The sequence below is a fragment of the Oncorhynchus masou genome, chromosome 22 (assembly GCF_036934945.1).
Source record: "Oncorhynchus masou masou isolate Uvic2021 chromosome 22, UVic_Omas_1.1, whole genome shotgun sequence".
In the NCBI taxonomy this organism is placed as follows: domain Eukaryota; kingdom Metazoa; phylum Chordata; class Actinopteri; order Salmoniformes; family Salmonidae; genus Oncorhynchus; species Oncorhynchus masou.
Window position 1 is genome coordinate 45,388,075 of NC_088233.1, and position 22,956 is coordinate 45,411,030.

The 22,956-nt window shown below is 42.3% G+C and overlaps 1 protein-coding gene across 2 annotated transcripts in view; it reads right to left on the reverse strand.

Moving 5' to 3' along the window:
• LOC135509569 (metabotropic glutamate receptor 8-like) overlaps positions 1 to 22,956 on the reverse strand; it is a 230,104-nt gene that overhangs the window by 95,026 nt on the left and 112,122 nt on the right. For both annotated transcript variants that reach the window (XM_064930332.1, XM_064930331.1), the window contains exon 2: positions 13,918 to 14,134. In XM_064930332.1, coding sequence (XP_064786404.1) covers positions 13,918 to 14,134 — 217 coding nt within the window. The remainder of the gene's footprint in view (positions 1 to 13,917; positions 14,135 to 22,956) is intronic.

The following is a 22,956-nucleotide window of genomic DNA, read 5'->3' on the forward strand; positions in this document are numbered from 1 at the left end:
TTTCCAGACAGTTTCCAACCAGGAGAACACCTACAGTGCCAATCAAAGGGTTGGACACACCTACTCATTCAAGGGTTTTTCTTTATTTTTACTATTTTCTACACTGTAGAATAATAGTGAAGACATCAAAACTATGAAATAACACATATGGAATTATGTAGTAACCAAAAAAGTGTTAAACAAATCAAAATGTATTTAATATTTGAGATTCTTCAAAGTAGCCACCCTTTGGCTTGATGAGCTTTGCACACTCTTGGCATTCTCTCAACCAGCTTCAGGAGGAATGCTTTTCCAACAGACTTGAAGGAGTTCCCACATATGCTGAGCACTCCCAAACCATCTCAATTGGGTTGAGGTTGAGTGATTGTGGAGGCCATGTCATCTGATGCAGCACTCAATCACTTTGCTTGTTCAATTAGCCTTTACACATCCTGGAGGTGTATTTTGGGTCATTGTCCAGTTGAATAACAAATGATATTCCCACTAAGCGCAGGCCAGATGGAGTGGTGTATAGCTGCAGAATGCTGTGGTAGCCATGCAGGTTAAGTGTGCCTTGAATTCTAAATAAATCACTGACAGTGTCACCATCAAATCACCCCCACACCATCACACCTCCTCCATGCTTCACGGTGGGAACCACACATTCAGAGATCACGTTCACCTACTCCGAGTCTCACAAAGACAAGGAGGTCAGAACCAAAATCTCAAATTTGGACTCATCAGACCAAAGGACAGATTTTCACTAGTCTAATGTCCATTGCTTGTGTTTCTTGGCACAAACAAGTCTCTTCTTCTTATTGATGACCTTTGGCAGTGGTTTCTTTGCAACAATTCGACCATGAAGGCCTGATTAACGGAGTGTCCTCTGAACAGTTGATGTTGAGATGTGTCTGAACAGTTGATGTTTAGATGTGTCTTTTACTTAAATTCTGTGAAGCACTTATTTGGCCTGCAATTTCTGAGGCTAATGAACTTATCCTGTGTAGCAGAGGTAACTCTGGGTCTTCATTTACTGTGGTGGTCCTCATGAGTGCCAGTTTCATCATAGCGCTTTATGGTTTTTGTAACTGTACTTGAAGAAACTTTCAAGAAAGTTCTTGAAATTTGACGGATTGACTGACCTTCATGTCTTAAAGTAATGATGGACTGTCATTTCTTTTTGCTTATTTGAGCTGATCTTGCCATCAAATGGACTTGGTCTTTTACTAATTAGAACTATCTTCTGTATACCAACACTATCTTGTCACAATACAACTGATTGGCTAAGATGCATTAAGAAGGAAAGAAAGTACACACATTAAGGTGATGAACATCATGAGGGCAGTGGCAGGATATGATTGGGGGTCGATAAAAAAACACAGTTGAATACATTACATGAACAAAGGTATGTGGACACATCCTTGTCAAACATCTCATTCCAATATCATGGGCATTAACATGGAGTTGGTCCCGCCTTAGCTGCTATAACAGCCTCCACTCTTCTGGGAAGGCTTTCCACAAGATGGTGGATAATTGCTGCGGGGACTTGCTTCCATTCAGCCACAAGAGCACAAGTGAGTTTTGGCACTGACGTTGGAAGATTAGGCCAATTCCTCCTAAATGTGGTCGATGGGGTTAAGATCAGGGCTCTGTACAGGCCAGTCAAGTTATTTCACAAAGATCTCGACAAACCATTTCTGTATGGTCCTTGCTTTTTACACAGGGGAATTGTCATACTGAAACAGGAAACGGCCTTAGCCAAATTGTTGCCACAAAGTTGGAAGCACAGAATCGTCTAGAATGTCATTGTATGCTGTAAAGTTAAGATTTCCCTTCACTGAAAAAAATATCCCCAGACCATTAATCCTCGTCCACCAAACTTTACAGTTGGCACTATGCATTGGGGCAGGTAGCATTCTCCTGGCCTCCACCAAACCCATATTCGTCCGCCAGACTGCCAAATGGTGAAGCATGATTTATCACTCCAGAGAATGCGTTTCCACTGCTCCAATGGCAGCAAGCTTTACACCACTCCAACAGAAGCTTGGCATTTCGCATTGTGATCTAAGGCTTGTGTGCAGTTGCTCGGCCATTGAAACCCATTTCATGAAGCTCTAAATGAACAGTTCTTGTGCTGACGTTGCTTCCAGAGACAGTTTGGAACTCGGTAGGGAGTGTTGCAACAGAGGACAGACAATTTTGACGCACAACGTGCTTCAGCACTTGGGGGTCCCGTTCTGTGAGCTTGTGTGGCCTACCACATCTCGGCATGGCCATGTGCTCAATTTTATACACCTGTCATTAACGGTTGTGGCTGAAATAGCCAAATCCAATAATTTGAAGGGGTGTCCAAATACTTTTGTATATATAGTGTATATCTGCTGTTTACTTATTTCACTCACCTCGGCATTATCACTTTTTTGCAACAGAAGATGGCGCAGGAGGGTAGGGCTGCCGTCTAATCGGCTCTTAACCAATCTTGCTATTTTGTTTGCTTTTTCGCGTTGTTCGTTACTTGTTTTGTACGTAATGTTGCTGCTACTGTCTCTTATGACCGAAAAGAGCTTCTGGACATCAGAACTGGGATAACTCACATCAATTTGGACGAGGAGTTCTTCTTCAATGAGTTGGACGCGAGGGATATACTACAGACACCACACCAGACCTAGATCCCCGTGATAAAAGGAAATGTAGGTTTCGCAGAAAGAGATCGGGATGCCTTGTGAGGATCAGGTGATGAGTGGCTAATCTGCCCTTTCCTTCCATTCTGTTAACTCACGTTCTACCACTAGAAAATAAATGGGACAAACTGAAAGCATGTATAGTCTACCAACGGGACATTAAAAATTGTAATATCTTATGTTTCACTGAGTCGTGGCTGAACGACGGCATTAAGAACATACAGCCAGTAGGTTATACACTCGGCAGGACAGAACAGCAGCCTCTGGTAAGACACTCAGAGACGCGTACAAAGCTCTCCCTCACTCTCCATTTGGAAAATCTGACCATAACTCTATCCTCCTTCCTGCTTACACGCAAAAAAATGTATCAGGAAGCCCCAGTGACTCGGTCTATAAAAAAGTGGGTCAGATGAAGCAGATGCTAAACGACAGGACTGTTTTGCTAGCACAGACTGGAATATATTCCGGGATTCTTCCAATGGTATTGACGAGTACACCACATCAGTCACTGTCTTTATCAATAAGTGCATTGAGGACGTCGTCCCCACAGTGACTGTACATACAGTGGGACAAAAAACTATTTAGTCAGCCACCAATTGTGCAAGTTCTCCCACTTAAAAAGATGAGAGGCCTTTGACAGACAAAAATTAGAAAAAAATCCAGAAAATCACATTGTAGGATTTTTAATGATTTATTTGCAAATTATGGTGGAAAATAAGTATTTGGTCCATAACAAAAGTTTATCTCAATACTTTGTTATATACCCTTTGTTGGCAATGACAGAGGTCAAACGTTTTCTGTAAGTCTTCACAAGGTTTTCACACACTGTTGCTGGTATTTTGGCCCATTCCTCCATGCAGATCTCCTCTAGAGCAGTGATGTTTCTGGGGGCTGTTGCTGGGCAACACGGACTTTCAACTCCCTCCAAAGATTTTCTATGTGGTTGAGATCTGGAGACTGGCTTGGCCACATTCGACCTAAAGGGTAGAGCTTCTGCTTTCAAGGGTCCGGAGCTTATAGGAAATCCAGCTATGCACTCCAACGATGCATCAAACAGGCAAAGCATCAATACAGGACTAAGATCGAATCCCTCTACACTGGCTCCAACGCTCGTCAGATGTGGCTGGGTTTGCAAATTATTACAGAATACAAAGTGAAGCACAGCCGAGAGCTGCCCAGTGACATGAGCGCTGGGCCAGATGGATTGCCAGGATGTGTACTCCGAGCATGCACTGACCAACTGGCAAGTGTCTTCACTGATATTTTCAACCTCTCCCTGTCTGAGTCTGTAATATCAACGTTTCAAGCAGACAACCATAGTCCCTGTGCCCAAGAACACAACGTTAACCTGCCTAAATGACTACCGACCCGTAGCCCTCATGTCTGTAGCCATGAAATGCTTTGAAAGGCTGGTCATGGCTAACATCAACACCATCATCCAAGAAACCCTAGACCCACTTCAATTTCTTCTCTTCCGGCGCCGACAGAGATGGCCGCCTCGCTTTGCGTTCCTAGGAAACTATGCAGTTTTTTGTTTTTTTACGTGTTATTTCTTACATTAGTACCCCAGGTCATCTTAGGTTTCATTACAAACAGTCGAGAAGAACTACTGAATATAAGATCAGGGTCAACTCACCATCAGTACGACCAAGAATATGACTTTCGCGAAGCGGATCCTGTGTTCTACCTTTCACCCAGGACAACGGAATGGATCCCAGCCGGCGACCCAAAAAAATGACTCCGTAAAAGAGGGAAACGAGGCGGTCTTCTGGTCAGACTCCGGAGACGGGCACATCGTGCACCACTACCTAGCATTCTTCTCGCCAATGTCCAGTCTCTTGACAACAAGGTTGATGAAATCCGAGCAAGGGTAGCATTCCAGAGGGACATCAGAGACTGTAACGTTCTTTGCTTCACGGAAACATGGCTCACTGGAGAGACGCTATCGGAGTCGGTAAAGCCAGCGGGTTTCTCCACGCATCGCGCCGACAGAAACAAACATCTTTCTGGTAAGAAGAAGGCCGGGGGATAACGAGACGTGGTGTGATCACAGAAACATACAGGAACTCAAATCCTTCTGTTCACCTGATTTAGAATTCCTCACAATCAAATGTCGACCGCATTATCTACCAAGAGAATTCTCTTCGATTATAATCACAGCCGTATACATTCCCCCCCAAGCAGACACATCGATGGCTCTGAACTAACTTTATTTGACTCTTTGCAAACTGGAATCCATACATCCTGAGGCTGCATTTATTGTAGCTGGGGATTTTAACAAGGCTAATCTGAAAACAAGACTCCCTAAATTGTATCAGCATATCGATTGCGCAACCAGGGCTGGCAAAACATTGGATCATTGTTATTCTAACTTCCGCGACGCATATAAGGCCCTGCCCCGCCCTCCTTTCGGAAAAGCTGACCACGACTCCATTTTGCTGATCCCTGCCTACAGACAGAAACTAAAACAAGAAGCTCCCACGCTGAGGTCTGTCCAACGCTGGTCCGACCAAGCTGATTCCACACTCCAAGACTGCTTCCATCACGTGGACTGGGATATGTTTCGTATTGCATCAGACAACAACATTGACGAATAAGCTGATTCGGTGTGCGTTGAAGATGTCATTCCCATAGCAGCGATTAAAACATTCCCAAACCAGAAACCGTGGATTGATGGCAGCATTCGCGTGAAACTGAAAGCGCGAACCACTGCTTTTAATCAGGGCAAGGTGACTGGAAACATGTCCGAATACAAACAGTGCAGCTATTCCCTCCACAAGGCTATCAAACCAGCTAAGCGTCAGTATAGAGACAAAGTAGAATCTCAATTCAACGGCTCAGACACAAGAGGTATGTTGCAGGGTCTACAGTCAATCACGGACTACAAAAAGAAAACCAGCCCAGTCAAGGACCAGGATGTCTTGCTCCCAGGCCGACTAAATAACTTTTTTGCCCACTTTGAGGACAATACAGTGCCACTGACACGGCATGCAACAAAAACATGTGGACTCTCCTTCACTGCAGCAGAGGTGAGTAAAACATTTAAACGTGTTAACCCTCGCAAGGCTGCAGGCCCAGACGGCATCCCCAGCCGCGCCCTCAGAGCATGCGCAGACCAGCTGGCTGGTGTGTTTACAGACATATTCAATCAATCCCTATACCAGTCTGCTGTTCCCACATGCTTCAAGAGGGCCACCATTGTTCCTGTTCCCAAGAAAGCTAAGGTAACTGAGCTAAACGACTACCGCCCCGAAGCACTCACTTCCGTCATCATGAAGTGCTTTGAGAGACTAGCCAAGGACCATATCACCTCCACCCTACCTGACACCCTAGACCCACTCCAATTTGCTTACCGCCCAAATAGGTCCACAGACGATGCAATCTCAACCACACTGCACACTGCCCTAACCCATCTGGACAAGAGGAATACCTATGTGAGAATGCTGTTCATCGACTACAGTTCGGCATTTAACACCATAGTACCCTCCAAGCTCGTCATCAAGCTCAAGACCCTGGGTCTCGACCCCGCCCTGTGCAACTGGGTACTGGACTTCCTGACGGGCTGCCCCCAGGTGGTGAGGGTAGGCAACAACATCTCCACCCCACTGATCCTCAACACTGGGGCCCCACAAGGATGCGTTCTGAGCCCTCTCCTGTACTCCCTGTTCATCCACGACTGCGTGGCCACGCACGCCTCCAACTCAATCATCAAGTTTGCGGACGACACAACAGTGGTAGGCTTGATTACCAACAACGACGAGACAGCCTACAGGGAGGAGGTGAGGGCCCTCGGAGTGTGGTGTCAGGAAAATAACCTCACACTCAACGTCAACAAAACTAAGGAGATGATTGTGGACTTCAGGAAACTGCAGAGGGAACACCCCCTATCCACATCGATGGAACAGTAGTGGAGAGGGTAGTAAGTTTTAAGTTCCTCGGCATACACATCACAGACAAACTGAATTGGTCCACCCACACAGACAGCATCGTGAAGAAGGCGCAGCAGCGCCTCTTCAACCTCAGGAGGCTGAAGAAATTCGGCTTGTCACCAAAAGCACTCACAAACTTCTACAGATGCACAATCGAGAGCATCCTGGCGGGCTGTATCGCCGCCTGGTACGGCAACTGCTCCGCCCACAACCGTAAGGCTCTCCAGAGGGTAGTGAGGTCTGCACAACGCATCACCGGGGGCAAACTACCTGCCCTCCAGGACACCTACACCACCCGATGTTATAGGAAGGCCATAAAGATCATCAAGGACAACAACCACCCGAGCCACTGCCTGTTCACCCCGCTATCATCCAGAAGGCGAGGTCAGTACAGGTGCATCAAAGCTGGGACCGAGAGACTGAAAAACAGCTTCTATCTCAAGGCCATCAGACTGTTAAACAGCAACCACTAACATTGAGTGGCTGCTGCCAACACACTGACTCAACTCCAGCCACTTAATGGGAATTGATGGGAAATGACGTAAAATATATCACTAGGCAATTTAAACAATGCTACCTAATATAATGTTTACATACCCTACATTATTAATCTCATATGTATATGTATATACTGTACTCTATCTTTATGTAATACATGTATCACTAGCCACTTTAACTATGCCACTTTGTTTACATAATCATCACATATGTATATACTGTACTCAATACACAAGAATTTCGCTACACTTGCATTAACATCTTTTTTTTTTTTTTTACTAGGCAAGTCAGTTAAGAACAAATTCTTATTTTCAATGACGGCCTAGGAACAGTGGGTTAACTGCCTGTTCAGGGGCAGAATGACAGATTTTGTACCTTGTCAGCTCGGGGATTTGAACTTTCAACCTTTCGGTTACTAGTCCAATGCTCTAACCACAAAGGCTACACTGCCGCCCCATCTGCTAACCATGTGTATGTCACAAATAAAATTTGATTTGAATTGCGCTCCACACTGCCCTTTCCCACACTGCCCTTTCCCACCTTGACAAAAGGAACACCTATGTGAAAATGCTATTCATTGACTACAGCTCAGCATTCAACACCTTAGTGCCCTCAAAGCTCATCACTAAGCTAAGGACACTGGGACTAAATACCTCACCTCTGAAACTGGATCCTGGACTTCCTGACGGGCCTCCCCCAGGTGATTAGGGTAGGTACCATCACATCCACCACGCTGATCCTCAACACAGGGGCCCCTCAGGGGTGTGTGCTGAGTCCTCTCCTGTACTCCCTGTTCACTCATGACTGCACGGCCAGGCACGACTCCAACACCATCTTTAAGTTTGCTGATGACTCAAGATTGGTAGGCCTGATAACCGACAACAATGAGACAGCCTAGAGGAAGGAGGTCAGAGACCTGACCGTGTGGTGCAAGGACAACATCCTCTTCCTCAACATGATCAAGACAAAGGAGATGATTGTGGACAACAGGAAAAGGAGGACCGAGCATGCACCTATTTTCATCGACGGGGCTGTAGTGGCGCAGGTTGAGAGCTTTAACTTCCATGGTGTCTACATCACCAACAAAACTAACATGGTCCAAGCACACCAAAACAGTTGTACGGAGATCTTTGTGGGCTATACTCGGCCTTGTCTCAGGATGGTAAGTTGGTGGTTGAAGATATCCCTCTAGTGGTGTGGGGGCTATATTTTGGCAAAGTGGGTGGGGATATATCCTTCTTGTTTGGCCCTGTCCGGGGGTATCATCGGATGGGGCCACACTGTCTCCTGACCCCCCCTGTCTCAGCCTCCAGTATTTATGCTGCAGTAGTTTATGTGTCGGGGACTAGGGTCAGTTTGTTATATCTGGAGTACTTGTCTTATCCGGTGTCCTGTGTGAATTTGTGTGAATTTAAGTATGCTCTCTCTGATTCTCTCTTTCTCTCTTTTCTCTCTCTCTCTCTCGGAGGACCTGAGCCCTAGGACCATGCCTCAGGACTATCTGTCATGATGACTCCTTGCTGTCCCCAGTCCACCTGGCCGTGCTGCTGCTCCAGTTTCAACTGTTCTGCCTGCGGCTATGGAACCCTGACCTGTTCACAGGACGTGCTACCTGTCCCAGACCTGCTGTTTTCAACTCTCTAGAGACAGCAGGAGCGGTAGAGTTACTCTTAATGATCGGCTATGAAAAGCCGACTGACATTTACTCCTGAGGTGCTGACTTGCTGCACCCTTGACAACTACTGTGATTATTATTATTTGACCATGCTGGTCATTTATGAACATTTGAACATCTTGGCCATGTTCTGCTGTAATCTTCACCCGGCACAGTCAGAAGAGGACTGGCCACCCTTCATAGCCAGGTTCCTCTCTAGGTTTCTTCCTAGGTTTTGGCCTTTCTCGGGAGTTTTTCCTAGCCACCGTGCTTCTACACCTGCATTGCTTGCTGTTGTGGTTTTAGGCTGGGTTTCTCTACAGCACTTTGAGATATCAGCTGATGTAAGAAGGGCTATATAAATACATTTGATTTGATTTGTGAAGAGGGCACGACAAAACCTATTCCCCCTCAGGAGACTGAAAAGATTTGGCATAGGTCCTCAGATCCTCAAAAGGTTTTACAGCTGCACCATCGAGAGTAGCCTGATGGGTTGAATCACCGACTGGTATGGTCAGCTCCGACCGCAAGGCACAACAGAGGGTTGTGCGTACGGCCCAGTACATCACCGGGGCCAAGCTTCCTGCAATCCAGGACCTCTACACCAGGCTGTCATAGGAAGGCCCTAAAAATGTTCAAAGACTCCAGCCAACCTGTCATAATCTGTTCTCTCTGCTACCGCACGACAAGCGGTACCAGACCACCAAGTTCAGGTCCAAGAGGCTTCTAAACAGATTCTACCCCCAAGCCATAAGACTCATGAACAGCTAATCAAATAGCTACCCAAAATATTTGCATTGCCCACCCCCCCACATTATTATCTATGCATAGCCACTTTAATAACGCTACCTACATGTACATAATTAACTCAATTACCTCGACACTGGTTCCCCCCCACATTGACACATTAACTGTGTACCGGTACCCCCTGTTTATAGCCCCGCTATTGTTATTCGCTGCTGCTCTTTAATTATTTGTTATTCTTATCTCTTACTTTTTGGGGTATTTTCTTAAAACTGCATTGTTGGTGAAGGGCTTGTAAAGTAAGCATTTCATGTGTTGTATTCGGTGCATGTGACAAATAAAATTTGATTTGAAATTTTGATTTGATTTACAAATTTCAAGGACGTATGGGAATCCGTATCACCAACCAACATAGATAAAGCCTCTTTTACAGTGAAAAAACTTGTCTACTTCGGCGCTGTCATTTTGGGGTAATACATTTTTTTTTTAAGTCAAATGACAATACACACACACAGCCATTTTGTCACAGATATTATTGTTAGAAAAATAAGGCCGTTCGCGACCGCTATAGTAATTTAAAGAAAGGCCGTTGACAGCCGCTATGGGTTCTGAAAGGGTTTTAAAATGTTAAAAAATATTCAGATTTTTCAGAGGGTGCTACAGGACCCTCAGCACCCATACTTCCCACGGCTATGTACACAGAAAGCTTCAAGTGACCTACGTGATTCTTCATCGAGTTTTGTTGTTTTTCACTTTTCAGTGCCTTGTTTCGGAGAAGTTCTGAATAAAATGTCACTGTGTGGTTGGATAAAATCTGCTTTCTATGAAAGATGTGTTGTTTACGAATGAGTGTCTGGGACTACCAGATAGTTTTGTAGTATCAACATTACTGTAAATTGAAGATACTATTTTCCTTTCACATACTCGTCCTCCCCTCAATGTTCCTTATCTCCCTCCTAGACCAGCATTGCTTCTGCGATGTATTTTAAACATGTTTTTTTTCACCCTATTTTAATGATGCTTTACAGTAAAACCAAAAACCATTGAAGCAAAACATCGCCTCCAGAGAGGTACTCTCAGAGTACACTGCTGAAATGAAGAGGGTGCGTTGTCTGGATTACTCCAATTTATCAAATGTACCGTGTTTTTAGTCATTAGTGCACTGTTCCATATGCTCAACATCAACTGGACTAAAAAGCTACTTTCGATTTTTTATCCACTCATTCATGCATTCATTTCATCATCCATTCATCTATAAACTCAGGTATTCAGCAAACAATAACACAGCCTCAACTGCCGGTACATATAGTATACACAGATAGTCAAGAGGAATGTTGTCTGTGCATTGGGGGAAAAATCAACTTGTAAATGGCTCTTTGGATGAATAAAATACACATACACATCGATCACAGTGTTTATAGAAGAAGGACACTATCACCTTGACACCAGAACTGCTCTGTTAACACGTAAGGAATGCTGCGTTTAATGTACTTTTTTTCACCATACAGCATGCATTGCAAGGGAGTTGATGAATGGCAGCCATCAACAGCATTGAGTCTGGGAATTGAATAACTTTGCTCAAGGGTAATATCTTGTGGATAGACTACGTAAGCATAAATGGTAAATGATGCTAGATTTTAGTTCGGGGTTAACCAAAATTAGTTCTAGGGAAAGGTTAGGCTCTAAAGAACCTACAAGCCAAAATGAAAAGCTTATAGCAAAAACTTGAAAGAATCAAAACAAATCTAGACAGATTAATACAAATCCCCAGGTGGTCTTCCATCATATAGCTTTCACTTCTCCTGTCTAAATGGATCAGTGCAGATGAGAGAGATGTGACAGAGAGAGGAGAAAAGGATGGAAGCCACTTTAGACTATTTAGATGCACCTGGCACCTACTGTACTCTGATTGACCTCACACTTCTACTACCACAAGCACTACTGCCAACCCCAGGTGGGCAAAGTGTAAACACAGGTTAGGAGTAGGAGCTAATAGCAAACATACATTTCAAACTTCAAATGTAAACCAGGAGAAAATCTATTTAATCTAACCCTAATAGGATTACCAGGCCTTAGACATTTTTACTTAAAGACATTTTGATATTTTTACATGGGTGTTAGTGATTCTGCAGTTGAAAAATGAATGGTAATTCAAACGAGTTGGTCCTGGGCAAGAGACTAAATTCCATTTTCCATGATATTATGTAAATGGATTCCTAGTCCATGACAATTTTTCCATGCCAATGAGGTCAGAAACTCTGTGCCTTGTGAAAGTTTTCCGTCATCTCAACCAGCCTGGCAGCGAGACACATTTACGGTTACTCGGGTAGCAGTTGGCATCTTTATTTATCCTCTGGGAGGTTATTTTCCTGTGTAATAGTGATGGAGTCATTGCTGACTTTTAACATGAGGAGATACGCTTTTCCTCCCAGGCTCTCAGGACTGGAGAGAAGCCTATGGAGTCTTGCAGTTATGTTACAAGTGTAGATAATTGTTTCTGAGCCCAATTGATTAGAGACAGCTAGCTCAGCAATGCTAACATGCTCACCTCTTACCATGGCCAATAACAGGAGAGGTTATCATGTCTTGGGCGTGTGATCTTTGACCCTCTGTTACTTTCTCACTCATCATTAGTCACGATTCATTCAGGATTATCCATAATCATGGTAGCATCCACATGAATGTAGAAGTGTTTCGAAACATATTCTATTCTTATTTATGATAAAAGTGACTCCACACAATACATTATTTACCATCGTTTACTATTGGGCACAAAACAATCTGAAACACAACTAAAACTAACTGCAAATGCATCCAATAAGTTTGGAGAGTCACAAGCTTGATGTAATCATTGTGTGCTTGGAATATGGGACTACAAAACTACATGTTAGATGTGTCAATGATTTTGACCCCTACCTTTTTGAGGAAAAAAAGTATTACCTGTTAAACAAAATCTCTTTCTTTGAGCCATTGTATTAGTATACTGTAAAATAATATAATTTCCCAATTTTTTGGAGCATAGCTCAGTATTTTAATGATTTATTTTATACAGTCATTATTGCTCATCTTTATCAAGGGTGTCAATCATTTCAGGCCCCACTGTGTACGTTACAGCTGATTCATTTTAATTCAGCAATGACAATATAATGAATATGTGGCCTTATGTCCACACTGGCTGAAAGCTGCAATAATAATTTAATCAGAGGGCTCAGAGAGAACGGAGTTGTTTTATGAGAGAGCCCCTAGAAAGAATTACAGCTGTGCACTTACTTGCGATATGGAGAATCAATTACACTGACTATTGCTATTAGGTATGGGCGATCACAACCTTCTCCTATCGTGATTATGTACCCATAACACATCGTGGTATACATCGTCTTCAGAAGGTATTCATACCCTTAGACTTATTGATCATTTTGATTCATTTAAAATGGATGAAATGTATGTTTTTCCCACCTATATACAATATATACCCCATAATGACAAAGTGAAAAGTGAAAACATGTTTTTTAATAACTGTAGCGTATTTATAAAATACTGAAAATATTCCAAACCTGAGTTGATACTTTGTAGAAGCACCTTTTATCATGATTATAGCTTTGAGTTGTCTTCGGTATGTCTGTATCCGCTTTGCACATCTGGATATGGGGATTTTACCTAATTTTTCCTTGCAGAATCTTCTCAAACTCTGCTAACTTAGATGGGGAGCAGTGGGTTGAACAGCAATCTTCATGTCTTTCCACAGATTTTCAATGGGATTCAAGTCTGTTTGACTTTTTTGGATGGAGTTTAGCGGTAGCTTTTGGGACTCCTTTGTCTGCATGTTGAACGAGTGGATTACTGAAATCGATGGCGCCAACTAAACTGACGTTTTGGGATTTAAAGAAGGATTTTATCTAACAAAATGACCATTCATGTTGCAGCTGGGATCCTTGGGATTTTAAACAGAGGAAGATCTTCAAAAGTAAATTATTTATTTAATCGCTATTTGTGATTTTATGAAGCCTCTGCTGGTTGAAAAATATGATGATGTGGGGCGCCGTCCTCAGACAATCGCATGGTATGCTTTCACCGTAAAGCCTATTGTAAATCGGACAACGCAATAAACAATAATTAAAGCTTTTAAATTATATAAGATACTTGTATGTTCATGAATGTTTAATATTGCGATTATTTATTTGAATTTGCGCGCCCTCCAATTTCACCGGATGTTGTCGGCTGGTGTCCCGCTAGTGGGAACCCTACCGAAGAATAAAAGCCTTGCTGTGTATTAGGAGAGAAACACACTTTCAGATGCAATCACATTTCTTTAAACTCCATCATGGCTTCACAAAGACAGCTCACATTCAGTAGGCATATCTAAAAAAAGTTTCAATAAAAACCTCATTGAGCAGCCATTTTGTGCCAGTAAAAAAAGCCCCATCCCACTTACCAGACTCTCTGGAGATCTGGACGAAAGCCTCCACGCCACTTTCACCGTAATTCCCCTCCGAGGCCAGGGTCGACACATAGTTCCAGCCCATCGCCGTTACGATGTCCAGCATGGCCTGAGCTTGGTAGGAGTCCGGTGGCACCACACGGGAGAAGAAGTCGTAGCGTGTGTTATCACTCAGCTCGGGCGCTGTGGATGCATAGCTGATCTGAGGGATCTGTGCAGGCAAGGAAGACATAGTGTAAGTATTTATTGAAAAACTAGTAATTGATCAATTCCACAATGGAAACTACTCCCCAGACATCTCCTATATGTTACACATGAGAATAGCAATGGAAAGACAAATCCCTGCGACGTTGTCAGAACATTAAGAACTACCTGACTTAAAACTTGATTTCATCCTGTTTAAGGAGCACATTCACCCCAAAAGAACTTCAAAACCAAAGGGAACCATAATTTCACATTTCTCAGCTGGACACAGCGTAATGGAGAAGAGAGGGGAAACTGTAAGGTGGAATTAGGCAGACAGACAGACAGTCGGACAGATAGGGAGAACTGGCATAGCCAGGGAAGGTTGGAGAGTGATTGAAGGACTGATTGATTTCACTTCAGTCAAAGGCCAGGGTGCGCGGGCAGGCCCTACAGGCTAGACCCATTGGCATTCAAAGAGAGGGGGAATGGAAGAAAGAAAGACAGACAGGCAAAAGGCCTGCCAGCAATACAAATGCCACTCATTGGCTGGCAGCTTGAGCCGATCTCAGCTCATTCACAGACTGCAACAAATTAAACCGGCTGTAAATACAAATGTATCTGGTGGCTTTGACATGATTGAAATCACCTGTAAAATGCCAACGTTCTGTCAGTCCCAGAAGGTTAACCCTTGAACTGGGATTTCAGAGCCATAGGATAACAATAGCTAAATGAATACCAGAGGCAATAAGTGATTTACTCTCAACATTAATGAACTTATGCCATTAAGTGATTAAGATCTGGGTTGAAACAAATACAATTCGTATTGTCTTTAGTCCTTATATGAACAATTTAATTTCCAGGGACCAAAGAGCCTGCTTGTGGTTGTCCTTATCTTTCCATTAGCACATAATTGAAAAAGAGGGATGTTTGTAACCCCTAACGTTAATATACAGCTTTAATTTATCAATTAATGAGAGACTCAAAGCTTCAAAGAACTAGCTCTGTCCGTACACTCTAAAAAATGTTGGGTCGTTCGGATGACCCAAATGTTGGGATGCAGGCATTGGTTCACTTAGTTGGGTTGTTATTTTTAAAAAGAGAAGGTTGGGTTGCTGATGCTGGGTTACTGATGCTGGGTTATTGAGCTATGACCCAGTCCGTCAGATCAGAAGACTAGAGAGGCGTGGCTTATTAGGGATGTGGCTTTCAGATAGTTATTTTTTGCCACTCGTGATATTATATGTAATTCCAGTTCATCTGTCCTGTTGTATTGTTATCACATGTTAAATTTGAACACTTACATTTTTATAGCTATAATGACAATCCAAATGTATTAGTTCCTTAAGAGCCTATGCAAAACCCAATGTTGGGATAGTTACTACTTTTTTACAATATGTAAATATTATCATTATTATTATTATTATATTAGAATATGTCATGTGCAAAAAAAATTAATGAAAGAAAATTACAGACACACATATATCAGACCCCCAAGACATTCTAAACCTCTGAACATTGCAATAATGGGAGTTTAGCATTTTTGGCGGGGGTATGATATGTGCGACGGTAAATTTCCAACTCATCATTATTCACAATTCATTCAGGATTATCCGTAATCATGTATTTAGTGTTTAGTGTTTAGAAACATATTCCATTCTTATTTACAATAAAAGTGACTCCCTAAATGGCACAATACATTATTTACCATTCATTTCTATCGGCCACAAAATAATCTGAAACACAACCAAAACAAACAGCAAATGCATCCAACAAAGTCACAAGCTTGATGTAGTCATTGCGTACTATGACTATGGGAACAAATACTGCATTTTTTATGACATTAATGCACATATAAGTGAATTAGTCCAAAAACTTTTGGTCCCCTAAAATGGGGGAACTACGTACAAAAAGTATTGTAATTTCTAAATGGTTCACCCGATATGGATGGAAATAGCCTCAAATTAAAGGTGACAGTGCCCTTTAACCCGTTAGTCATTGTTTGATTTCAAATCCAAATGCTTCACTGTCCCAATAATTAAGGAGGGCACTGTAGCTGCTCTACTAGTGCCAAAATGTAATTAAAAGTTGAACCTATTCATCTATGGCAAGGATACTTACAGTGCCTTCAGAAAGTATTCACAACCCTTGACTTTTTCTTATAAATGAATTAAAAAATTAAAATCTGAAATGTCTTGAGTCAATAAGTGTTCAACCCCTTTGTTATGGCAAGCCTAAATACGTTCAGAAGTATAAATGTGCTTAAGTAATAAATAGCATGGATTCACTCTGCTTGCAATAATAGTGTATAACATGATTTTAGAATGACTACTTCATCTCTGTACCCCACACATACAATCATCTTTAGGACCCATCAGGCGAGCTGTGAATTTCAAACACAGATTCAACCACATAACCACGGAGGTTTTCCAATGCCTCGCCAAGAAGGGCACCTATTGGTAGATGGGTAAAAGTAAAGAAAGCAAATATTGAATATCCTTTTGAACATGGTGAAGTTATTAATTACACTTTGGATGTTGTATCAATACACCCTGTCACGACAAAGCCTCAAATGTTGTACACAAATCTGTTTACATCCCTATTATTGAGCATTTCTCATTTTCCAAAATAATCCATCCACCTGACAGGTGTGGCATATCACGAAGCTGATTAAACAGCATGATCATTACACAGGTGCACCTTGTGCTGGGGAATATACAGGCCACTTCAAAATGTACAGTTTAGACACACAACACAAAGCAACACATTTCTCAAGTTCTGAGGGAGCGTGCAATTGGTATGCTGACTGCAGGAATGTCCACCATTGCTGTTGCCAAATAATTACATTTGAATTTCTCTACTATAAGCCGTTTTAGAGAATTTAGCAGTAAGGCCAACCAGCCTCACAAACGCAGACCACATGTAAACATGCCGGCCCAGGACCTTCACATCCTGCTTCTTCAACTGTGGGATCGTTTGAATCTAGCCACCTGGACAGCTGATGAAACTGTTGGTTTGCACAACTGAAAAATTTCTGCAAAGTCAGAAACCATCTCAGGGAAGCTCATCTGCGTACTTGTCTTTCTCAGCAGGTTCTTTGACCTGACTGTAGTTCGGCATCATAACCAAATTCAGTGCTCACCAGCACACTGGAGAAGTGTGCTCTTCACAGATAAATCACCGTTTTTAACTGTACTGGGCAGATGGCAGACAGCGTGTATGGCGTTTTGTGGGTGAGTGGTTTGCTGACGTCAACGTTGTAAACAGAGTACCCCATGTTGGGTGGTGGGGTAATGGTACAACAAACAATTTCATTTTATCAATGGCAATTATAACATGACAGATATACCATGACGAGATCCTGAGGACCATTGTCGTGCCATTCATTCACTGCCATCACCTCATATTTCAGCATGATAATGGATAGCCCTATTTTGCAAGGATCTGTACACAACTCCTGGAAGCAGAAAATGTCCCAGTTCTTCCATGGCCTTCATACTCAACAGACATTCCTGTGCTGTTCGTAACTACCCTGGTAGGTTGACTGACAACCTGAACCAGGCAGGCACTGGTTACAGTTTGAAGTTTTTTATTGAGTGGACAGTGTGATGAAAGCCAGTCAATATTTAAAATCACCCACAAAATATACTTCTCTGTTGATATCACATAAAATATCAAGCATTTCACACATATTCTCCAGATATTGACTGTTAGCACTTGGTGGTCTATAGCAGTATCCCACAAGAATGGGCTTTAGGTGATGCAGATGAACCTGTAGCCATATTCCTTCAACAGTATTTAACATGAGATGTTTACAGAAATGTGGTTCTGAATATTGACCGCGACACCGCCCTCATTGGAATTTCTGTTTTTTTTCGGTAGACTTCATAATCATATATTGCTACCACTGAATCATCAAAGGTATTATTGGAGTGAGCTTCAGAGATAAATGTAATCTGTTACAACTAAGTTATTGACTTCTCAAGCATTATTTCTTAGGCTACATATGTTAATACAGACTTTTTTTAATGCTTTACTGGGAAGCTTATCAGAAGTAGACTTGCTCATGTTATTTATATTGGAGCTGATAATGCACGGTGAGCTGCACACAGTGGACTTCCTACTAGGGCACACTGCCTCAGTGCTAACAGTGTAACCCTGGTTTATAGGCACATGATTACTGCAAACAATAGCTGTAGGATCGAAAGAAGTATTCAAGGCAGTTAGGGGGACATACATTACATTGTGTCTGCCAATGCCCCTAGGATAATGTACATTAGATGCAGCAGGTCTGTGCTCAAACAATTCAAGCTTCTACTTTTAAAAATTCACCTTTCCAGAAATGTCTCTCATCATTGCCGCTTGTTATAGACCGCCCTCAGCCCCCAGCTGTGCCCTGAACACCATATTTGAATTGATTGCCCCCCATCTATCTTCAGAGTTCGTACTGTTAGGTGACCAAAACTGGGATATGCTTTACACCTCGGCCGTCCTACAATCTAAGCTAGATAACTTAAATCTCACACAAATTATCAAGGAACCTACACCAGGTACAACCCTAAATCTGTAACCATGGGCACCCTCATAGATATCATCCTGACCAACCTGCCCTCTAAATACACCTCTGCTGTCTTCAACCAGGATCTCAGCGATCACTGCCTCATTGCCTGCATCCGTAATGGGTCCGCGGTCAAACGACCACCCTCATCACTGTCAAACGCTCCCTTAAACACTTCAGCGAGCAGGCCTTTCAAATCGACCTGGCCCGGGTATCCTGGAAGGATATTGTCCTCATCCCATCAGTAGAGGATGCCTGGCTGCTCTTTAAAAGTGCTTTCTTCACCATCTTAAATGCACATACCCCATTCAAAAAATGTAGAACTAAGGACAGATATAGCCCTTGGTTCACCCCAGACTTGACTGCCCTTGACAAGCACAAAAACATCCTGTTGTGTACTGCATTAGCATCGAATAGCCCCCGTGATATGCAACTTTTCAGGGAAGTCAGGAACCAATATACTCAGTCAGTTAGGAAAGCTAAGGCTAGCTTTATCAAGCAGAAATTTGCATCCTGTACCACTAATTCCCAAAAGTTTTGAGACACTGTAAAGTCCATGGAGAATAAGAGCACCCCCTCCCAGCTGCACACTGCACTGACGCTAGGAAACACGGTCACGACCAATAAATAGGTAAAGCTCCGCCTTATCTCAATTCACTGGTCAGGATGGCAACACCCACCCGTAGCACGCGCTCCAGCAGGTGTATCTCACTGATCATCCCTAAAGCCAACACCTCATTTGGCCGCCTTTCGTTCCAGTTCTCTGCTGCCTGTGACTGGAACAAATTGCAAAAATCGCTGAAGTTGGAGACTTTTCTCCCTCACCAACTTCAAACATCTGCTATCTGAGCAGCTAACCAATCGCTGCAGCTGTACATAGTCTATCGGTAAATAGCCCACCCATTTTTACCTACCTCATCCCCATACTGTTTTTATTTATTTACTTTTCTGCTCTTTTGCACACCAATATCTCTACCTGTACATGACCATCTGATCATTTATCACTCCAGTGATAATCTGCAAAACTGTAATTATTCGCCTACCTCCTCATGCCTTTCGCACACAATGTATAAGACTCTCTTTTTTTTCTACTGTGTTATTGACTTGTTAATTGTTTACTCCATGTGTAACTCCGTGTTGTCTGTTTACACTGCTATGCTTTATCTTGGCCAGGTCGCAGTTGCAAATGAGAACTTGTTCTCAACTAGCCTACCTGGTTAAATAAAGGTGAAATAAAAAAAAATAAAAAAAATCTTCAATTATCAATCATTTCAATAAGGATTGGTTTTAACAACGTGTACTTTTTAACTAATTTAAATGTAACATTCAAATGCTGTGTTTTATGCTTCTACACTTTTTTATTTTAACCATTATTTAACTTGGCAAGTCAGTTAAGAACAAATTCTTATTTTCAATGACAGACTATGAACAGTGGGTAGAATGACAGATTTGAACCTTGTCAGGTCAGGGATTTGAACTTGCAACCTTTCAGTTACTTGTCCAAAGCTCTAACCACTAGGCTACAAACGCTGTGTTTTATGCTTTGTTATTTTATTTGACCCTTTATTTAAGTAGGCAAGTCAGTTAAGAACAAATTCTTATTTTCAATGATGGACTAGGAACAGTGGGCAGAACGACAGATTTGTACCGTGTCAGCTCAGGGATTTGAACTTGCAACCTTTCAGTTACTAGTCCAACGCTCTAAACACTAGGCTACCCTGCCGTTATGCCTTTTTATGTGTATAAAATGATGTACAAAAATATATGAGCTGTTTTAAAGGAAATGTAACAATAAAACTTTGATAAATAAAACTTTGATCTCCCCGTGTCTGCCAGCAGGGGAGGACCTAATGCCCCAGCTCGTGCTGTACGGGGTGGGCAGAAGGCATATTCCACCGAAGGCCTTCACAAAGCTCTGGCCCACCCTCACGTGTCTGAGGGAAGCACTGTGGTACCCCTGTAACCTGCTGGTAGCAAAATGAGTAGAGACCACCCCCCAGGCAGTGGCCATGGTAGCCACGGAAGCCCTGGGGTGGTACAGAAGAAAGGGGGCCTCGACCTCAGGCAAAGAGTCCCCCAGAACATCCAAGGTCCCGGCGGCCATGGACTGACAGCGCAGTGGCGCCTAGGGGAGGGATCTCTTATGGGCCCCGATGGACCGGATGGAAATTGATTCGGAGGAGCAGGAGGAGGCGAGTTTGATAAGGACTCACCCCGTTCCTGTACAAAGGACCAAAGTGACTTTTTAACATGTTTTTCATGTCTTAAAAATGTTTTACTTTTGTTAAATAATTTATACACATCTTAAATGGCTTTTACAGAATTGGATGTTTTACATAAAAAGTACTTTTATTTATGGTTGTTTTTATTGGTTTTAACAACATGTACTTTTGAACAAAATTCATTGTAATATTCAAATGCTGTGCATTATGCTTTTATGCCGTTTTTATGTGTATAAAAGGATGTGCAAAAATATATGAGCTGTTTTAAAGGAAATGCAACAATAAAACTTTTCCAAATTTCCATATTCAACCCAACCCCTCTGAATCAGAGAGGTGTCGGGGGCTCTGTAATTGAAGTCATCGTGGATTGCAGTCGGTGCCCACGTCATTTTAGGTAGTTTGATCAATTATTCAGCATGGCAGTCATTCTGGTTGCAGGTTGTGGGTGATTATCCTCACTCTGGCTGGATTCTGATAGGAATTAGTAGCCATTTCACAAACCAGCATATTGTGATTTGCAGGTCTGGTGTGGCCCATCATCCAGGATTTTCAGCTCACACTGTTGAGGATAACTGGGCCATAATATGATATATGTTCATAAAGGGTTTCTTTTTAATTGAAGCACATTCACTTTGGCAGTCTCTTGGTGAAGGCTTCAAGAATATATATATATTTTTTAATGCAACAACCATCTCTCTCACTAACAAACTCAGTCATGTGTGGGCATCTCTCACATTCGCTCAAAAGGCATGCGGGGAAATATGCAAACACAGCATTACGCCCTACAGTATTAAAACAACACCCCCAGTGTTTAGCCTTTAAAACCTAAACAATGTGTGCTGAATAAACATTTTCATGTGTTTAAAATGTCTTACAGCGATTAAATATTTTCTAGTGTTTAAATGCCTTGATGCGTTTTAAAAGTGTTACTGAAAAGGGTTTAGTTATTGTACAGTATGTGTTTAGAACACCTGGTTTTACAGTGTATTTAGAAGCTCATTTAAAGCCATAATTCGTAGGCTAAACAAAAGGACTGCACTGAACGTACCACGCGTGCTTTGCAAGACAGAACAAATCTGTTTTGGTTTCCAGTTTACGCATTCTAATGAAAATGTCGTGTCAGCATTGACCACCACCTGCTTCACTAAAATTGATCACTGGTTAATCATTACATCGGTGACAGGTTGCATGTCATTTCTATTTTCCTAATGGTTGTCAATTTCATCAGCATCACACTGCCATACTAGCCGTAGGTCTACTTTTCTCCTTTAAACTCTCCCACCAATGTATTTAATACATTGTGTTTTTCCATTATTCTACACAGACAATCACAGTTATTTTTTATATTTTACATGGAGTTTTAAAGCAGTACATAGCTGTGCCAGCGAATTTCACTGTGCAAGAAACAAATAACAGATGTTGGAATGACAGGGGCTGTTATGATATTTTCATCTCAAAACACACCAACGCCTTCATTTTAATCATCATCATCATCATCATCATTATATTTTAGTGTCATAGTACAACAACAGCAAGCTCGTCATAAGTCTCAGACCTCTTGGCAAAATGCTCAAAACAATGATGGTTAGAGTACTTCCAGTGGATATGTGTTTTTTTGTTAATTATTGTTTTATTTTGTAATATATACACTGTTTTATTATTTAATTAATGGAATGTTTTAAATACCCATAAAAGTGTGGCTGATTTGAGTACATTTTACTGTTTCAAAAACAAGCTGTTCAGTCCCAACTCGGCTTCAAACAGCAGTTCTGGGCATTCGGCCTGCCACCCAGTGCTTGGATTGCATTGCCGGTCATTATTACATTGCCTGCTAACGGGCGGGACTGCATCAATGAGATTGCAGGATTTCATCACATGATTTTAACAGCACGAAGCAAATGGCAGCAAAATGAGCACCCAGGCCTTCTGCAAATGCTCTTTCGGGTACTAAACAGTTTGTGCTAAAGAGCAAATTGTAAGGAACCTGTAAATAAATAATCATGACCGTCATTGGGAGACTGTGTCCTGATAACCTGGATATCCACATCCATCGACAGTCGAAGGACAGAC